General features: G+C 44.9%; 1 protein-coding gene across 2 annotated transcripts in view; it reads left to right on the top strand.

The window, feature by feature from the left end:
- Window positions 1-19256, top strand: part of LOC143138132 (dynein axonemal heavy chain 17-like) — a 30651-nt gene that overhangs the window by 8700 nt on the left and 2695 nt on the right. For both annotated transcript variants that reach the window (XM_076298591.1, XM_076298590.1), the window contains exons 28-78: window positions 10-101; window positions 189-315; window positions 413-565; window positions 647-772; window positions 976-1083; window positions 1169-1300; window positions 1572-1732; window positions 1873-2029; window positions 2168-2272; window positions 2369-2526; window positions 2687-2825; window positions 3021-3248; window positions 3696-3833; window positions 4051-4183; window positions 4291-4418; window positions 4504-4652; window positions 4901-5183; window positions 5346-5519; window positions 5614-5821; window positions 5934-6099; window positions 6225-6327; window positions 6883-7030; window positions 7127-7218; window positions 7347-7508; window positions 7632-7796; window positions 7976-8167; window positions 8411-8677; window positions 9020-9181; window positions 9361-9594; window positions 10025-10189; window positions 10395-10490; window positions 10907-11124; window positions 11275-11482; window positions 12169-12284; window positions 12380-12572; window positions 12788-13023; window positions 13560-13682; window positions 13771-13975; window positions 14377-14541; window positions 14798-14938; window positions 15193-15363; window positions 15490-15612; window positions 15694-15887; window positions 15980-16128; window positions 16258-16385; window positions 16486-16713; window positions 16903-17094; window positions 17291-17470; window positions 17921-18103; window positions 18312-18494; window positions 18916-19059. In XM_076298591.1, the coding sequence (XP_076154706.1) occupies window positions 10-101; window positions 189-315; window positions 413-565; window positions 647-772; window positions 976-1083; window positions 1169-1300; window positions 1572-1732; window positions 1873-2029; window positions 2168-2272; window positions 2369-2526; window positions 2687-2825; window positions 3021-3248; window positions 3696-3833; window positions 4051-4183; window positions 4291-4418; window positions 4504-4652; window positions 4901-5183; window positions 5346-5519; window positions 5614-5821; window positions 5934-6099; window positions 6225-6327; window positions 6883-7030; window positions 7127-7218; window positions 7347-7508; window positions 7632-7796; window positions 7976-8167; window positions 8411-8677; window positions 9020-9181; window positions 9361-9594; window positions 10025-10189; window positions 10395-10490; window positions 10907-11124; window positions 11275-11482; window positions 12169-12284; window positions 12380-12572; window positions 12788-13023; window positions 13560-13682; window positions 13771-13975; window positions 14377-14541; window positions 14798-14938; window positions 15193-15363; window positions 15490-15612; window positions 15694-15887; window positions 15980-16128; window positions 16258-16385; window positions 16486-16713; window positions 16903-17094; window positions 17291-17470; window positions 17921-18103; window positions 18312-18494; window positions 18916-19059 (8331 nt within the window). The remainder of the gene's footprint in view (window positions 1-9; window positions 102-188; window positions 316-412; window positions 566-646; window positions 773-975; window positions 1084-1168; window positions 1301-1571; window positions 1733-1872; window positions 2030-2167; window positions 2273-2368; window positions 2527-2686; window positions 2826-3020; window positions 3249-3695; window positions 3834-4050; window positions 4184-4290; window positions 4419-4503; window positions 4653-4900; window positions 5184-5345; window positions 5520-5613; window positions 5822-5933; window positions 6100-6224; window positions 6328-6882; window positions 7031-7126; window positions 7219-7346; window positions 7509-7631; window positions 7797-7975; window positions 8168-8410; window positions 8678-9019; window positions 9182-9360; window positions 9595-10024; window positions 10190-10394; window positions 10491-10906; window positions 11125-11274; window positions 11483-12168; window positions 12285-12379; window positions 12573-12787; window positions 13024-13559; window positions 13683-13770; window positions 13976-14376; window positions 14542-14797; window positions 14939-15192; window positions 15364-15489; window positions 15613-15693; window positions 15888-15979; window positions 16129-16257; window positions 16386-16485; window positions 16714-16902; window positions 17095-17290; window positions 17471-17920; window positions 18104-18311; window positions 18495-18915; window positions 19060-19256) is intronic.

The following is a 19256-nucleotide window of genomic DNA, read 5'->3' as shown; positions in this document are numbered from 1 at the left end:
TTACCTAAGGACATCATGGCAAAAGCTGTCAAGACAACAAATGTAGTGCAATCCACAAACAGAAAGGGTCTTCTAGAGAAGCTGGAGGACTTAGAGAAAGGGTACCCTTATCACAATACTTTGCTCTCATTTAAATTTGATGTATTTGTTGATAAAATATCGAAAATTTTGTATATTTCCATCATCAGACTGGCAATGTGCGAGAAAGCTCTAGCTGAATATTTGGAAACCAAAAGGCTGGCTTTTCCAAGGTTCTACTTTGTATCATCTGCTGATCTTCTGGACATTTTGTCAAATGGCAACGACCCAGTTGAGGTAAAGAGTAAAAAAGTCTAAGAAAAGACCACTAAATGTATAGTGTGATTAAAATACATTTTGAATGTTACTCTTGTAATGTTTTTGATGCTTTTAGGTCAGCAAACACTTGTCCAAGCTCTTTGATAGTCTGGCCAATTTGAAGTTCCACAAGGATGACGATGGCAACCCAATCAAGGAAGCCATGGGAATGTACAGTCAAGACAATGAATACGTTGGCTTCGACAAGGACTGTGACTGCTCCGGCCAGGTAAACAGCACAAATCTGTGTGTGTGTGTGTGTGTGTGTGTGTGAAGTTTCAACATGCACTTCTTTTTTTTTGTTGTCCAGGTGGAGATGTGGCTGAACCGTGTCTTAGATCGCATGGTGGAGACATTGCGGGCAGAGTTTGGGGAAGCAGTGCAGACGTATGAGGAGAAGGCCAGAGAACAGTGGCTGTTTGACTACCCTGCTCAGGTTCTGGACAGTGTTAAATCAATACAGGCTTAAACTCTCTGCCTGGCTTTAACAGACAAGTAGAACAGATAGACTTAACATTAACATAATAGCACACTTAAAACTAACACACTTATTCTCAATATACTGTATGTATTTTCTTCCATGTAGTTTCATGAAGTAATCTGATTGGTAGTTTTTTAACATTACATGTTTGTGCATAGGTTGCATTAGCCACCACTCAGATCTGGTGGACCACCGAGGTAGGGATTGCCTTTGCCAGACAGGAGGAAGGCTATGAGAATGCAATCAAAGATTATTTCAAAAAACAGGTTGGTCCCCTCACTTGCGTGGTTGTGCAGTGGGGCTCTTTTGGGACAAACGTAGTGTATATTGACTGTGTTTGGTTTCCCACAGATCAGCCAGTTGAATAACCTCATCACCTTGCTTATCGGAGAACTGAGTCGGGGCGATCGTCAAAAGATCATGACCATTTGTACAATTGATGTCCACGCTCGTGATGTGGTCGGGAAGCTGATCGCTTCCAAGGCATGTGTCTTTTAAATTCAGTTTCACTGTAGAGACATCTCAGTGGATCCCCATGCAGCCAGTCACTGGTCCCAGGTCATTTAACGTTTGATCCTAAAATGTAGAGAACGATTCAGTGAGTCAGGGTATTTATTTGCTCATGATGAACTGAATAATTGCAAAAAGGTAGATGACTAGATAACAAGCTGAGCTTTCAACTAGGCTCAGTAGCAGCTATTAAATTCCAAATATGCAACACGTGTGTAACCCTGTGTTCCTCTCCCTCCCTCAGATTGACAACGTTCAGGCCTTCATGTGGCAGTCCCAGCTGCGGCACCGCTGGGATGACGAGAAGAAGCACGTCTTTGCCAATATCTGCGATGCACAATTCCGGTACTCTTATGAGTACTTGGGCAACACTCCACGTCTGGTCATCACACCTCTGACAGACAGGTACAGTGTCACCTGTGCACAAGGGAAATCAATGCCGTGTGTCCCATTTATGAATGACTTTGCAATGTTCTGGAGGAGTTTCAAGCACCATGAGTGGTAAGGAGGAGAAAGTGAGAGTGGGACTGTGTGGTGTGTTACAGGTGTTACATCACTCTGACTCAGTCTTTGCACCTTATCATGGGCGGAGCCCCAGCTGGCCCTGCTGGAACTGGCAAAACTGAGACCACCAAAGATCTGGGACGAGCCCTCGGCATCATGGTCTATGTGTTCAATTGTTCTGAACAGATGGACTACAAGGTAACATATGCCAGTGTCCAAGCTGATAAAGGCAGTAATGTCAGTCCACTGTTGGTGTTTAACATGGCATATTTGGGAACCTAAACTTCTAGAACAGTGTTTATGAGAGTGCTTGCTGACCTGACATTTTCTGTCCAGTCCTGTGGAAACATCTACAAGGGCCTGGCTCAGACTGGAGCGTGGGGCTGCTTTGATGAGTTCAACCGAATCTCCGTTGAAGTGTTGTCTGTGATCGCAGTGCAGGTACATCCATTGTTCACTGATTGCAGCACAAATCCACTGTTCATTTTAGACCAGATACTAAGGATGTGCCATCTGCCTATGATGGTCTGATTTCAGGTGAAGTGTGTCCAGGATGGTATTCGAGATAAGAAGAAGGTCATAAATTTCCTGGGGGAGCACATTAAACTGATCCCAACCGTCGGAGCCTTCATCACCATGAACCCTGGCTATGCTGGGAGAGCTGAGCTGCCAGAGAACTTGAAAGCCTTGTTCAGGTAAAGGGACGTGCCAGAGATACTCCAGAATGGAGGCATGTAGGTTGTGCTGGTACCCCAAAACAGCCTGCTGATTGACATACAGCCATGAATAGCAAACAATAGGCTGATGTACAGCCATGATATGATTTTGTGTGTGTGTGTGTGTGTGTGTAACTAGGCCTTGTGCTATGGTGGTGCCTGATTTCGAGCTGATTTGCGAGATCATGTTGGTGGCAGAGGGTTTCCTAAATGCCAGAATTCTAGCCCGCAAATTCATCACTCTGTACAGTCTGTGCAAAGAGCTGCTCTCCAAACAGGTACAGCACTCTGAACGCCTAACCAGTCAGCAACAGCATCTCAACCTGTTGCACACTTGCAGAACACATTGTATGGAATCTATGCCTTTTCTCATATTCAAATTCACCCAAATCTTTGACTGAATGTGTGTGTGTGTGTGCGTGTGTGTGTGTGTGCGCGTGTGTGTGTGTGTGTGTGTGTGTGTGCACTGGCAGGATCACTATGATTGGGGACTGCGTGCTATAAAATCTGTGCTGGTAGTTGCCGGCTCTTTGAAGAGAGGAGACCCAGGCAGGCCCGAGGACCAGGTGCTCATGAGAGCCCTCAGGGACTTCAACATCCCCAAGATCGTGATGGACGACATGCCCGTGTTTATGGGGCTCATCGGGGACCTGTTCCCTGCTCTGGATGTGCCAAGGAAAAGGGACCTGGACTTTGAGGGGGTCAGAATACAAAGATTGCTTACCCCTCTTTTTTAGCTGGCTATGCTTTGCTATGGGCTCTGTGCACTAGCTTACTTGAAGTTGGCAAACTAGTTTCCGGTTCGTTGACATCGCTGCCAACAACCACCTGAAGAGGAGTGCTTCAGTTGTACCAAAACGTGTGCTCACCGAAAATTTCTTACGTTTTGGTACAACTAAAGCACACATTTTCAGGTGCTTGTTGACAGCCATGTCAACGAATAGGAAACTGGTTTGCCGACTTCAAGTAAGCTAGTGCACAGAGCCCATTAAGTTGACCATTTCCAATAGTTACTAGATGCTCTGTCCACTAAAATTGAGGAAGACTCTCCTGAAGATCCAGACATAATCTTGTGTCTTTGTACGCACTGAGAAAGAGACTCGATTTGCAGTTGCACTGACAGTATGCATGTTTGCTTATGCCTCCAGTTGGTAAAGAAGTCAGTGCTGGACCTGAAGCTCCAAGCGGAGGACAGCTTTGTTCTGAAGGTGGTGCAGCTGGAGGAGCTGCTGGCCGTCCGGCACTCAGTGTTCATCATCGGCAATGCCGGAACTGGCAAGAGCAAGGTCTTTGTACCATGTTCTTATTGGCTATTATTTATACATATTTAAACATCTAACACAATTGATGTGATTGGAATTGCAACACAATATTCATGTTTCTCTCAACAAAACAAATATTTTTCTAAATATAATATGCCAGTGGATGCTTCAAAAAGTATTGAAAAAGACATACAGTAATCTTGATCCTTTTGGTGACATTGACAGTGATTCTTTCCCTCAGGTTCTTCGCTCACTGAATAAGACTTACCAGAATATGAAGAAAAAGGCTGTCATTGTAGATCTGGATCCTAAGGCCGTGACCTGTGATGAACTCTTTGGGATCATCAATCCTGCCACCAGAGAGTGGAAAGACGGTGGGTTGATGGGCAGGTTGCTACTTCAGAACTCTGTAACGTTATTGTTAGATCACATATTACTGCTGATCGCTGTGCAGTGATATTCAGCGCTGTTTCACAAACAGGTCTGTTTTCATGTGTCATGAGGGACTTGGCCAACATTGCTCACGATGGACCCAAGTGGATTGTTTTGGATGGTGACATTGACCCCATGTGGATTGAATCCCTGAACACTGTCATGGATGATAACAAGGTTTGTTGAGTTTCTGAGTGGGGAGTTAAATCAGCTGTTTTAGGACATAGTGAACTTCATAATTATTGTTGTGTGCTGTGCTTAGGTGCTGACGCTGGCCAGTAATGAGCGTATCCCATTGAACCCTACCATGCGACTGGTATTTGAGATCAAGGATCTGCGCACTGCCACACCTGCCACTGTGTCTCGAGCTGGGATCCTCTTCATCAACCCTGCTGACCTGGGATGGAACCCGTGAGCCTCCTTCTACATGTGTCCACACACACACACACACACACACACACACACACACACACACCTAATATGAGCTTTCAAATCATCAAATCATTCAAATCATCACATGAGTGAACTGCCTCTTCTGTACCTATACTTAGTGAGGAAATTAGCAAAACATTTGGGCAGTCATCAGGTAAAAAAAATTGATATTGCTTATCTGTTATGCAATTAATTTTTTGGGGAAAAAACCCTTTTGTTTTACTCAGAGTGGTGACCAGCTGGATAGAGACACGGGAGGTCCAGTCGGAGAAGGCCAACCTCTCCATCCTGTTTGACAAATACCTGCCCGCCTGCCTGGAGAAGCTCCGATTCGGCTTCAAGAAGATCACCCCCATCCCTGAGGTCACCATGGTGCAGAATGTCCTCTACTTCATGGAGTGCCTGCTGACCCCAGAGAACACGCCTCCCGACTCCTCAAAGGAGCTCTATGAGCTCTACTTTGTCTTTGCCTGTGTGTGGGCGTTTGGAGCGGCCATGTTCCAGGACCAGGTCTGACATCAGACACCCAGACAACAAACACCTAGTTCCTTTTGCTTTTAGAATTTTGACTATGATAATGCATTGTAGGCTCAGTGTGTTTTAAATCATCCTTTATGTATTTTTGTGAAGGAGAGAATACCTGTTGTGCTCAAGTTTGTCTTCCTCCTCCAGCTCACTGACTACCGAGTGGAGTTTAGCAAATGGTGGGTGAATGAGTTCAAGACCATTAAGTTCCCCTCCAGTGGAACAGTCTTTGACTACTACATCGACAGGGAATCTAAGAAGTTTGCCCCCTGGACAGACAAAGTGCCCGTCTTCCAGCTGGACCCCGACCTTCCTCTTCAGGTCACCATGTGGATCCTGCATCGTGTTTCTCTGATTAATGTAACAAATGAATATGTTTAAGAGTAATACATGTGTGATCTGCTCCTCCTTACAGGCCTCTTTGGTGCACACGTCCGAGACGATCCGCATTCGCTTCTTCATGGACATGCTGATGGACCACAAGCGGCCCGTTATGCTGGTGGGCAACGCTGGCAGCGGCAAGTCTGTGCTGATGGGAGACAAGCTGCGCAGCCTGAGCACTGACCAGTATGTGGTGCAGTCTGTCCCGTTCAACTTCTACACCACCTCCAGCATGCTGCAAGGTACACACACCCAAGGCTGTTAGCATTGAATTTGAATTTTTGCACATAGAATGTTGTGTGTATACTTATTATAGCAAGTCAAATGAAAAAGTAATGTTTTCCTGGTCCTAAGCAATCTTGGAGAAGCCACTTGAGAAGAAAGCAGGCCGAAACTATGGTCCACCTGGCAACAAAAAACTCATATATTTCATTGATGATATGAATATGCCTGAGGTGGACAAGTACTTCACAGTGGCTCCACACACATTCATCCGCCAGCATATGGACCATGGACACTGGTACCCAGCTGCACACTGATACTCACACACAGACATTCATAGTTGAAGCATCCCTACTAGCTAAGTTTGGGGTTTCTGGTGGCTGACCTGGTGGTAAACCCTGTTATTGTTCTTCCTGTCTTAAGGTATGACAGACATAAGCTAACGCTGAAGGACATCCACAACTGCCAGTATGTGGCCTGCATGAACCCCACAGCAGGCAGCTTCACAATTGACCCAAGACTCCAGGTCTGCACCTATGTTTTTAAAGCCTTTGTGTATTCCAAATAATAAGACAATTGTAGGGTCATTATTGTTGCTATTCAGTCTTTCTATGTATTATGTAAAGCCGTTTTAACCTATAGACCTTACAGTATATCAGGGTTCCCACGGGTCATGGAATTTCTGGAATATCATGGAATTTTGGAAAGTATTCCAGACATGGAAAGTCAGGGAATTATATCATTTTTGGGGCAAAGTCATGGCATATCAGGGAATTTTGTTGTAGCAGTTTAAAATGTATTTGCCAAAATACATTAATACAAATATATTTGGTTATATTTTGGTTATTAGGTTTACTACTTTCTTGAGTAGTTGAGGTTAGCCCAACTTTGTTTATTCAATGCCCATTTAGTCATCTCCCGCTTTAAAAACGTCAGAGTCTTGAACGCTACGCGGCTGCTCTGAAATGGTCGGTATATTGTACCGGAAAGTCAGGGAAAAGTCATAAATGTCACAATTGACTTACAGTAGGAACTCTGTTATGTGTGTCTTATATGGTGTGTTTTCGGTTTTCTGTCTCAGAGGCACTTTGCTGTGTTTGCTGTGAGCTTCCCTGGACAGGATGCTCTCTACAGTATCTACAACGCCATTTTCTCCCAGCACCTGGACATGTGCGGCTTCCCCCCAGCGCTCAAGAAGTTCGGCCCGACCCTTGTCACAGCAGCTCTGGGTGAGAACAGTTTGATTGAATCCATCAGATTTGTTTCATAACACCGTAGATCAACCTGATTATCTCAATCCATTTGATCATCTTTCTGTCCAACAGTATTCCACAAGGACATATCCGTAACATTCCTACCAACTGCTGTAAAGTTCCATTATGTGTTCAACCTAAGAGACCTCTCCAACATCTTCCAGGTAAGGACTTTCTTTAAGGCGGTTATATATAGACCCAAAGTGTTTGATATCACCTGTCTACTTGACTTGAGTGAGTTGACAACTCTTCCAGAGCTGGTGAGTGTGACTCTGGTTGTGGTTTGATGTAGGGTCTGCTGTTCTGCAGTCCAGGATGTGCAAAGACCCCACCTGAGCTGGTTCGCATCTGGCTGCATGAGTGTTACCGTGTCTATGGAGATAAACTGACGGAAGAGAAGGACATGGAGCTGTTTGAGAAAGTCCAAGAGAGGACACGCAAAAAGTGCTTTGAGGTGCCGTTTGCCCGTCATGAAACCATTCAGAGAATCATCAGCAATTTGCAATGAGAGAAACAGTTAAATAAATAAGTAATTGTTAGAAAATAATGCAAAGTAATGTGCCCTTTTTGTTTTTAGGATATCAGTGCAAGTTATCTTTTTGAGAAGCCCAACATTTACTGCCATTTTGCAAAAGGAATCGGAGATTCCAAATATTACCCAGTTGAGAACTGGGGTTCATTAAACAAGCTGTTAATGGAAGGCCTAGATAGCTACAATGAAGTGAATGCAGTCATGAATCTGGCAAGTATTTCCCTGATTCTGTAATGTTTATCCACACATATTCAAATTAGAATGTTATAAATCAAGAACAGTCATTATTTTCTGGTAATAGTGCAAAAAGTAGCGATTGTAAAAGTATAGTGGCCTACTTGTGTAGTTTCTGTGCTCTTGTTGTGTGTAATCCTCATGTTTGGTATCAGGTCCTGTTTGAGGACGCCATGTCCCACATCTGCCGAATCAACCGTATTCTGGAGAGTCCGCGGGGCAACGCTCTGCTGGTGGGGGTGGGAGGCAGCGGGAAGCAGTCCCTCTCACGCCTCGCAGCCAGCATCAGCAACCTGGAGGTGTTCCAGATCACCCTGAGAAAGGGCTATGGCATCCCAGACCTGAAGGTGCCCCACACTGGAAACTTACACGGTTCTGTTTATTCTTGTAGAAATCAATTACAGTTAAGAATGGTTTTGCCACAGTAGAGAGAGATCTAAATTATGGTAGACAAGTTTGCCTTGTATCCAGAAGTAGATTTTTTTATATATTCAAGCAGTTGTACATTTCAAGTATTTTGCAGTTGGGTAGTCTTGTGATAATATTTATATATTATTTAGATCTTTGTATTGATTCTGTGTCCGCCTCAGCTGGACCTCAATGCCCAGTATATGAAGGCCGGCGTGAAGAACATCGGCACCGTGTTCCTGATGACCGACTCCCAGGTGGCTGAGGAGGAGTTTCTGGTGCTCATCAACGACCTGCTGGCCTCAGGTGAGATCCCGGGCCTGTTCCAGGATGATGAGGTGGAGAAGATCATTGGGGCCATGCGTAACGAAGTGAAGAACGTCGGCATTCCCGACACCAGGGAGAACTGCTGGAAGTTCTTCATTGACCGAGTTAGAAAGCAGCTGAAGGTGAGATCATTTCATGTGCAACCATACATTACATAATAAAATATGATTTATATGAGACAAAGATTGTTTATTAATTAATTCGAGTTTTTTACTTGAGTACATGATTTACTCTATGAAATGAATAGGCATATAAGCAAATACAATAGTATTTATCTATTTATTTATCTACAAGCACATGAAAAATACAGAAAATAAAGAGAAGCTAGTATTCTCACAGATGTTGACATTCCTTATGCCCTTGCATTTCATCTCCAGCATTAATAATAATAGCATGTGGTGGACTTTTCTTCTGTCTCTTTGTCTCTCTTTCTCTCTCTCTCTCTCTCTCTCTCTCTTTCTCAGGTGATTCTGTGCTTCTCTCCAGTGGGCTCCACTCTGAGGGTGCGTGCCAGGAAATTCCCTTCTGTGGTCAACTGCACCTCCATCGACTGGTTCCAGGAGTGGCCAGAGGAGGCACTAGTGTCTGTCAGTGCTCGCTTCCTCTCAGAGACAGAAGGCATTATGGTGAGCCTATCTACTTCAGTAGCCCTCCAAACAACATGTACAAATCAATCTGATTTACTAAATGAATGATCTGAAACATGTTGCCTTTATTTATTTGTTGTTTCTGTTCTGTAGATCTGCTTTTGTACTTTTGTTCATTTGTTTATATGGAGAGTGAAGTATGTTTCCCATTGTTTCAGCCGGAGATTAAGGAGTCCCTCAGCCAGTTCATGGCTTACGTTCATAAAACAGCGAACGAAATGTCCAAGTCCTACCTGTCGTCTGACCGCCGCTACAACTACACCACCCCCAAGACCTTCCTGGAGCAAATCAAGTTATATCAGCACCTGCTCAGCATCAAGAGGTCTGAACTGCTCTCCAAGATGGAGCGCCTTGAGAACGGTTTGACCAAACTGCAGACTACATCTGCACAGGTAGGTATACACAGATCAGTATGATGTGAATCACAGCATAACGCTAGACTGTTAGAACAGTCAGTTATTGAAGTTCATGATATAGCACAGAAAATACTGCACTACACATTACAATATCTGCACTACTATGTATGTCAATAATATCAATATTTGTCAATATCTAATGTTATCGCACTACAATATCTGTTACTTCTCCGAACCCTCATCTAGATTCTATTCCATAATTTTACTAAAATCAACACAAATTTGTTTTTAACTGTTTTTAAGTCTTTCCTTTGGTTCAGTGAAAGATATGTTGTTTATTATTATTATTATTATTTAAATGCAGTAAATCAATAGAATTCAGATTTGAAACAGCTCTTGAACCTTGATCACCATAATAAACCATGCGAGTAGACCCATGCTGTGGCCCTCTGCGCTCTGGTGACAGGTGGATGACCTGAAAGCCAAGCTGGCAGTGCAGGAGGTGGAACTGAAGCAGAAGAACGAAGATGCTGACAAGCTGATCAAGGTGGTAGGCGTGGAGACGGAGAAGGTCTCCAAAGAGGCAGCCATTGCAAATGAGGAGGAGTTGAAAGTGCAGGTCATTGCTAAGGTAAGCATGCTCCTAAACATGACTTCTCTCACAAAAGATAAATGATGTAAAGTACTGTGTATTGTTGTTGTTAAGGCCACTATATGAATTCATGAAATAGCATTACATTGAATTGGTTTGATGAATCTAAATATCTGAGTGGGAATGTTTCACATTGTCACTGCCAGTGTGTGGTAGGTCTCCAGTGGTGTGTTTGTGTGTGTAGAATGTCGGGGAAAAGCAGAAGTCTTGTGAGGAGGACCTGGCTAAAGCTGAGCCTGCCTTACTGGCTGCACAGGAGGCCTTGAACACCCTTAACAAGGTTAGAGTCAATCTGTGTCTACTTAGGCAGGGTTCACACTGTCCAGCGGCAAGCGGCAGATTTCCTATTGTTTGCTATGGTTAGGCAGCGGAACAGCTGGAGCGGCAGCATAACGCTAGCGTTGAACAAGCTGAGCACTGAACTTGGTTCAAACCAAGTAAGCGTTGAACTTGGTTCAAATTTCAGTGTAACGTGAGCGTTTTCAATTGTCAGTTTAGGCAATAGAACGTAGACCGTTTGTGCAACCTAGGAAGGAGACAGAACTTCTTATGGTCTGAGCACTATATTACGCTTACCGCTTTGTTATTTCTTGTGTGATCGCCGCTAACATGTGGGTATACACACAAAATATTATATCAACCAGCATTATATGAAAGTGAAATGTGAATAGGACTCATAGTATGTATCTGTGACAGAACAACCTGACAGAGCTGAAGTCATTTGGCTCTCCGCCTGAGGCCGTGGTGAACGTCATGGGTGCCGTTATGATTCTCCTTGCCCCGGGCGGCAAGATTCCCAAGGACAGGAGCTGGAAAGCTGCTAAGAATACGATGGCCAAAGTGGACGCCTTCCTGGAGTTGTTGATCAACTACAAGAAAGAGAACATTCCAGAGACCTGTATGAAGGCTTTCCAGTGAGTCTGCGTGTCAGTGCATCGCTTTCCAAAGATCTGCAAACAGCATTATGCATTTAAATGTGATCAGTCCTCTGGGCTACAGATTCGATTCTTGTTTTGATTGCTCTCTCTCTCTCTTTGTCTCTCTCCCTCCCTCTGTTCACTTAGGCCTTTTAAAAATGACCCTACATTTGAGCCAGACTTCATCAGGTCCAAGTCCATTGCGGCTGCAGGCCTGTGCTCTTGGTCCATCAACATTGTGAAATTCTATGAGGTCTACTGCGACGTGGAGCCCAAGAGACAAGCTCTGGCCCAGGCCAACGCTGAGCTGGCCGCTGCCCAGGATAAGCTGTCCGTCATCAAGGCGAAAATAGCGGTGAGCAGCAGGGAGGGCATCCCTCTCAGGACTTAACCCACATAATAGCTCCAGTGTCACAAATCAGACCCGTCTTTCAAATTGGGAACTTTGAAGAGGCAGGGATGGGGGACCAATGTGAATGCTCCCAGTCACACCAAGTCACACCAAGGGGGCAGATGTGTTGCAACTCTTTGTGCCTTTTGCCATATGCAATGATCGTCACTCTCCTTCAGAAAAGATTAAAGACATCACTTCTGAGTCTGATTTGGTATGAAGCTGCAAAATTATTGTTTGTTTGTGTTATCCTTAAAAGGGTTTTTGAATTTTAATTGATGGGATGGCTCCCTTTACATTTTACATAAGATCACAATTTATTATTCACATATGACATTAATGTAATGAGTGTGATCTTCCCTTTATACTTAGCAGAATACAAAACACATACTCTGTGGTGTGACCCATTTGAATTTGACCCACTTGAATTTGTTTTCAGCACAGTTTTTTTAACAAAATGTAGTGAAATCCAATCACAGTGCCAGACCACCTCTGACTGTTCCAGGCATTTGCTAACCACAACATATGCTGTTCATTTCCACCGATTTCAACAGATCAGATTTCCAAATAAAGATTCATGATTGTTTTTGGAAAAGCTCCTTTCTGTTGCTAACAATCAAAATCTTTTTGTTTTTTGTTTTTTTCTCTAGCAATTAAATGCCAACTTGGCCAAGCTAACAGCAGCTTTTGAAAAAGCAACATCAGACAAGCTGAAGTGTCAACAGGAAGCTGATGCAACCAATCAAACCATCTCCCTCGCCAATAGGTAGCCTGCAATCTCAGATATAATTTGAAAAACTTCTCAGATATTCATCAAGTCAACTATATTCATGTTTTTGTGTGTTTGTTTAACACTGAAAGGTTGGTTGGTGGTCTGGCCTCTGAAAAGGTTCGTTGGTCTGAGTCTGTATCTGAGTTTAAGATTCAGGAGAAGACACTGAGTGGGGATGTTATGCTCATCACAGCATTCGTCTCTTATGTGGGATATTTCACCAAGATGTATCGCACAGATCTCATGGACAAGTACTGGCTGCCCTACCTCAATGAGCTAAAGGTATCTCAGAAAGACAGTGCTTACCACATTTGTATCTCTGACACAACAGTGAACTGATAACCGATTTTAGTTTGTACTGGGAACAATGTGTGGACAAATTCCAGTATCCTGGTTTGCTAAGCTCCATCAGCAAATTACTATTACTACTACTGCTATTAATATGACTAATTACTGTTATTACTAAACTCATCTTGCTAAGTTGACCTCTTCTCCAGGTGCCCCTCCCCATCACAGAGGGCCTTGACCCTCTCACGTTGCTGACAGACGATGCTGACATCGCAGCCTGGAGCAACCAGGGCCTGCCGAGCGACCGCATGTCCATCGAAAACGCCACCATCCTGTGCAACACGCAGCGCTGGCCCCTCATCGTGGACGCACAGCTCCAGGGCATCAAGTGGATCAAGAACAAGTATGGAGATAACCTGAAAATTATCAGGCTTGGCCAGAAAGGGTGAGATCTACCATCTCCATTTTCCTTCATCATGCAATATTTCACCTCTCATACTAGTTCTGTTACTGATGAAACATAATGGCCCCGTAAAATAAGAGTAAACAGCTTTGTTTTGTATCGAAAGGCAACGTACCATTACCATTGCATCACCATTTGCAAAGACTAAAGTTGCCTTCACACTGGGTCCGTTTAACTGGACCGTACCCGAGTGTGATTACTCCCCCCTAGCCCTGACCCAGCTGGTCTCTGGTCTCATTACATTTTTGTTTGCGGACCTGAGTCCATTTATGTCATAAACACTAGCTTCTACTCACCAATATCGCTTGACAACGTTGCAAAAACGGCGGTTTATTTCCTGTTTTTGGAACAGATAGCACCCAGGTTTGGTAGACTGCGTTCACATTAGCTTAAATCACCGAACCATCGGTCCAAACGAACTCGGGTCCGGAACAAACAGTCTAGTGTGAATGAGCCCTGATTCACAATAACTGTACCTTCCTTCCTTCCTGTCTCCCTCCCTTGTGTGTTTTCTGCAGTTATTTGGATTTTATAGAGACTGCTGTGTCTAATGGAGACATATTGCTGATTGAGAACATTGGCGAGTCTGTGGAGCCAGTGTTGGACCCGCTGCTTGGTAGAAACACAATCAAGAAAGGAAAGTAGGTGGCACCAGTACTGATACGCATATTCACATACTATCACATCTATTTCAGTGGACACATAATAATACCTCCTGAATCTTTGCAGATACATTCGCGTTGGTGACAAGGAGGTGGAATACCATCCCAACTTCCGTCTCATTCTACACACCAAGTACTTTAACCCGCACTACAAACCAGAGATGCAGGCGCAGTGCACTCTGATCAACTTCCTGGTGACACGTGACGGACTGGAGGATCAGTTGCTGGCCGCTGTAGTGGCCAAAGAGAGGCCCGACCTGGAGAAGCTCAAGGTAAACGACAGTAACTCACATGTAAAGATTTGTTTGGAAACACCTTGTATAGGTTACAATTTTTTGGGGGGGTGGTCCTAAAAAGGGGGTTTTGAATTCCCCACTGTAGCCCCTCCTGTTAAAGCGCGCCACATATAGACATAAACATGAGTGCGCAAACATGTTCTGTCACTTAGTTGCTGCACACATCAGTGTGGAAATTTTCGACAGACAAACATTCAGTTAACAACAGATTTTATTGAGCACCTCGACACAAAAAGAACTGAATCGCAATCTACAAGGAGGTGGCAAAAGGGTTCGGCAGTCGGGCGCAGAGTTGTATTGAAAACAATGGAATCTAATGTAATTGAACGTTGAAAGTGGACTGCACAATAAGGACCTGAGGTAAATGTGTTTTCCAGGCAGAGTTAACCACTCAGCAGAACACCTTTAAGATTGTCCTGAAGCAGTTGGAGGACTCGCTGTTGGCCCGTCTGTCCGCCGCCTCTGGAAACTTCTTAGGAGACACAGCTCTGGTGGAGAACCTGGAGACCACCAAGCGCACAGCCACAGAGATCGAGGAGAAGGTCAGACACTAATGTGCAATGCTGTTCCTCCCTGACTATAAACAACTTATCTTTTGAGAGTAGTTTCAGTGCTTTCAGTGCTTAAGAACATTCAGGATATTCTGTTTATAACAGGTTCATCAATGCATGCCTTTTCTTATCATTTTATGTTATCCAAAGTTGTACATCAAAAGGTTGGCATTAAATTCAGCGGCTGTAATAAGGACTGTAACAGTTCTATGAAAGTCTGTCCTTTCTCTTCCTTTTTGCCTGTTAGGTGCGAGAGGCTAAGATCACTGAAATTAAGATCAATGAGGCAAGAGAGAATTACAGGCCGGCCTCCATTAGAGCTGCACTGCTCTACTTCATCCTCAATGACCTCAACAAGATCAATCCAATTTACCAGTTTTCCCTCAAGGTACGTGCTGGGATGGCTGACTGTAAATGGAGTCACTGTTGTCTCACTTTATCCCCAATGAATTAATTGTGACTGGTTCTCGCAACCATAAAAGGGATGGAACACCAGGAATATCTGATCAGAGTAGTGACTATTGACTAATAATCTACTTTACCGCTCTGTGTCTGTGTGTGTGTGTGTGTGTGTGTGTGTGTGTGTGTGTGTGTGTGTGTGTGTGTGTGTGTGTCTGTGTGTGTCTGTGTGTGTGTGTGCAGGCCTTCAGTGTGGTGTTTGATGTGGCCATCACGCGTACTGAGCCAGCTGAGGAGGTGAAGCAGAGGGTTAACAACCTGATTGATGAAATCACCTACTCAGTGTTCATGTACACCAACCGCTCACTGTTTGAGAAAGACAAGCTCACATTCATCGCTCAGACTGCCTTCCAGGTATACCTGTGACTCGTATGGTCATTATGTGATCAACATACAGTATGTAGAAAACCACATACATAATTTTGTACTTTTGTACTCATTGTTGTCAGAATGCCAATGGCTGTTGTGTCATATCAATAGATTCTGGTAATGAAAAAGGAGATTAATCCTGTGGAGCTGGACTTCCTGCTAAGGTTCCCCTTCAAGGCAGGACTGAACTCTCCTGTGGACTTTTTGTCCAACCAGGCCTGGGGTGGCATCAAGGTGTGTGAAGTGTTTTTAGATCTGCAACGACTAGACTAGTTTTGCGAGTTCAGATGTGACCCCAGCTGTTGATTTCCTCAGGCCTTAGCTGAGATGGACGAGTTCAAGAATCTGGACCGAGACATCGAGGGCTCTGCCAAGCGCTGGAAGAAGTTTGTGGAATCTGAGGCTCCTGAAAAGGACAAGTTCCCTCAGGAGTGGAAGAACAAGACAGGACTGCAGAAACTGTGCATGATGAGATGCCTCCGGACAGATAGGATGTCCTACGCCGTCCAGTAAATGACCACCACATTCACAGATTTGCATTCGGGTATACATTCTTTGTTTTTGTTGAGGATACAGTGCATGTGTGCTTTACACCCCACAGAAACTTTGTTGAGGAGAAGCTGGGCACCAAGTATGTGGAGGGCCGCAGTGTGGAGTTTGCCTTGTCCTACCAGGAGAGCAGCAACTCAACCCCCATCTTCTTCATCCTCTCTCCTGGAGTAGACCCACTGAAGGACGTGGAGGCACTAGGTGAGTCTGCAGACTAAGACCCGTGCACAGCTTACATGTAGGCTTTGAGTACACTGTGGTCCACATCAGACTCATCTGGTTTAGTTACATCATACACTGAGATAATGTTACACTGTTTGTTCCGTGCAGGTAAGAAGTTGGGCTTCACCTTTGACAACGGAAAGTTCCACAATGTGTCTCTGGGTCAGGGTCAGGAGGTCGTGGCAGAGGCTGCACTGGACAAGGCTGCTGTAGAGGGACACTGGGTCATTTTGCAGGTGTCTGAATAATATCAAGTCTAAATGTATCATACCTAAAAAACAGGAGTGGATGTCCTCTAAAGCACAAGTGTGTGTGTGTGTGTGTGTGTGACCTCAGAACATCCACCTGGTGGCTAAGTGGCTGAGCAGCCTGGACAAACGCGTGGAGCATCACAGCTTGGCCAGTCACAAGGACTACCGTGTGTACATGAGCGGTGAGCCGGCCCCCACGCCCGATGGCCACATCATCCCACAGGGCCTGCTGGAGAATGCCATCAAGATCACCAACGAGCCGCCCACCGGCATGTTCGCCAACCTGCACAAAGCCCTCTACCTCTTTGACCAGGTGAGCTCTTTTATGGGCCAAAGTCTTTAAGATCAAGTCCACAGACATCATAACAAAATCACCTTTCAGAGAAACCTGTTGTGTACAGGGTAGACTCTAGTGTACAGTCTTCCCTCCCATGTTCATCTGGATGGGTATGGCTGAGGACACTGCTGCCTGACTGGTGTGGTTGTGTGCTGCTCTCTGCAGAACACTCTGGAGATGTGCTCCAAAGAGTCGGAGTTCAAGGTCATCCTCTTCACTCTGTGCTACTTCCACGCCGTGGTGGCTGAGAGGCGGAAGTTTGGTGCGCAGGGCTGGAACAGGTCCTACCCCTTCAACAACGGTGACCTCACCATCTCCATCAATGTGCTCTACAACTACCTGGAGGCCAACAATAAGGTGCACCGTTCATATTCAGTAGTACATCACAACTAATACAGGCCATGTCAAGAGGTGTTCATAAGTAAATCTTCTGTTGTTTATCAACTCTTATCACAGGCTAATCACAGAGAATGTAAAGTTCCAAGAAATGTCACCACAATACAGAAAAAAACATAGCATAAAAACTGAAGTGATTGATTCCTGTGCTGGGCAGGTGCCCTGGGATGACCTGCGCTACCTGTTTGGAGAGATCATGTACGGAGGCCACATCACAGACGACTGGGACAGGAAGCTGTGCAAGACCTACCTGGAGGAGTACGTGAAGGCCGAGATGCTGGAGGGAGAAGTGTATCTGGCACCAGGCTTCCCTGTGCCACCCAACTCGGACTACAAGGTCAGATGTCCACTCGCACACCATGAGCAGTGCGCCCTAGATCAGTGGCTCGCAATGAGCAGAGTTATGTTTAGAAAAAGGAAATAAATGTTTCCCCGATCAACAAATGCTTGCTAATTTGGTGTTGCCAAACATAAAGCCATACAATTAGATGGTGGTGGTACGACGTGCCCTCATTCAATGTTTCTAAGCGTCTGTGTGAGAAACACTGAAACCACTCAAGCAACAATATTTAATACAATGAAGTAGATTCCTAAAACTGTCCATAAAAACAGCAGAGACTGGATAATCCACTGCATAGCATTGAGCATATTCTCATGGGGGAGCGTGTGAGTGGGCCCTATGACCCCAAAGTCTCAAAGCAGTTTCTTAATCCTGCCTAAAACTTTTTTGAAATAAAGAAACTTTTTGAAGGTCAAGAAAATAGTGTTCATGTACTGTGTGTCTCAGGGATACCACATGTACATTGATGAGATGCTGCCAGCGGAGAGCCCCTACCTGTACGGCCTGCACCCCAACGCCGAGATCGGCTTCCTCACCATCACCTCTGAGAAGCTCTTCCGCACCATCTTAGAGCTGCAGCCCAAAGACTCCAGTGCTGCAGGGGCCGGGGGAGTGTCACGAGAGGAGAAGGTAACCGCCTGCCCACCCCCTAACCTGCAACACAGATCCTGGATCATTCATCCTAAAATGTGCTAGAAACAGTGGAAATACAAACACCATAAAAACAGAATACCAGTACTGACATTCTTGAATTCCAGGCTGTAGGCGTTTGAAGATGTGTAGGGCAAACAGCTTAATTTGTTGCATTACATTCACAACATACTCATTTCTCCTTCAGGTAAAGGCCATTTTGGATGAGATCCTGGAGAAGCTGCCTGATAGTTTTAACATGGTGGAGATCGTGGCCAAAGCAGAGGAGAAGACTCCCTTCATCATTGTGGTGCTCCAGGAGTGCGAGAGGATGAACTTCCTGACTATGGAAATCTCCCGCTCTCTCAAGGAGCTCAATCTGGGTCTTAAGGTCTGCATGCAGCACATTCTTGCCTCATTAGCAGCAAAGCCTAATTGGCAACAAAGGTCCAGAGTCAGACAGCTCACAAGAGGTCATTCAAATAATGCAAAGCTCATGGTGCACCTCACATCTAATCAGATCGATCAATTGGCTGATATAGCAACCTGCAAACTTGCAGATTGAAGATAGATTCACGGTCATAAATCCCAGCACCCTTCACACATAGGGTATTGCCTTACTTGGACGTAAATGGAAAATACAAAAAGTATAGAATTAGTAAGAGATCAAAACAGTCTCCATCATCAAGCCAACTAAAGTGTCACACATTATTCCAAATTAAATTTGCCACGTAGGATTTCTTGTTGCCTCTTTCATACCTCATCATTTTGAAGCCAAACATGTTTGTGTAATAAGTGTGTTTCTTTGTCAGGGTGAGCTGACCATCACCACAGACATGGAGGAGCTGGGGAATGCCCTGTTCTTGGACACGGTGCCAGAGTCCTGGACCAAACGGGCGTACCCATCATTGCATGGCCTGGGAGGCTGGTACGCAGATCTGCTCATCCGGATCAAGGTAAGAACAGAACTCAAGACCATGCCAGGTCAGTCTCCTTTCACATAACCTAATGTTAATGTTTCTGGGTCATTCTATGACACAGGTGCCTTTTCCACTATAAAATTGTCAACATTTTCATCAAAAGTCATTTTCAGTGGCCCCAGCAGTGGCGTGACTGGCTGGGGCACCTGCACCGTACGCCGGCGACCCGGGTT

Source organism: Alosa pseudoharengus, unplaced genomic scaffold, assembly GCF_046254945.1.
Source record: "Alosa pseudoharengus isolate Yale_2024_CS ecotype anadromous, Long Island Sound unplaced genomic scaffold, YU_APseudo_1.1 YU_APseudo_1.1_scf_21, whole genome shotgun sequence".
Lineage (NCBI taxonomy): Eukaryota > Metazoa > Chordata > Actinopteri > Clupeiformes > Clupeidae > Alosa > Alosa pseudoharengus.
The sequence above is the reverse complement of the archived record's forward strand: the minus strand, read 5'-3'. Positions and strand labels throughout refer to the sequence as shown.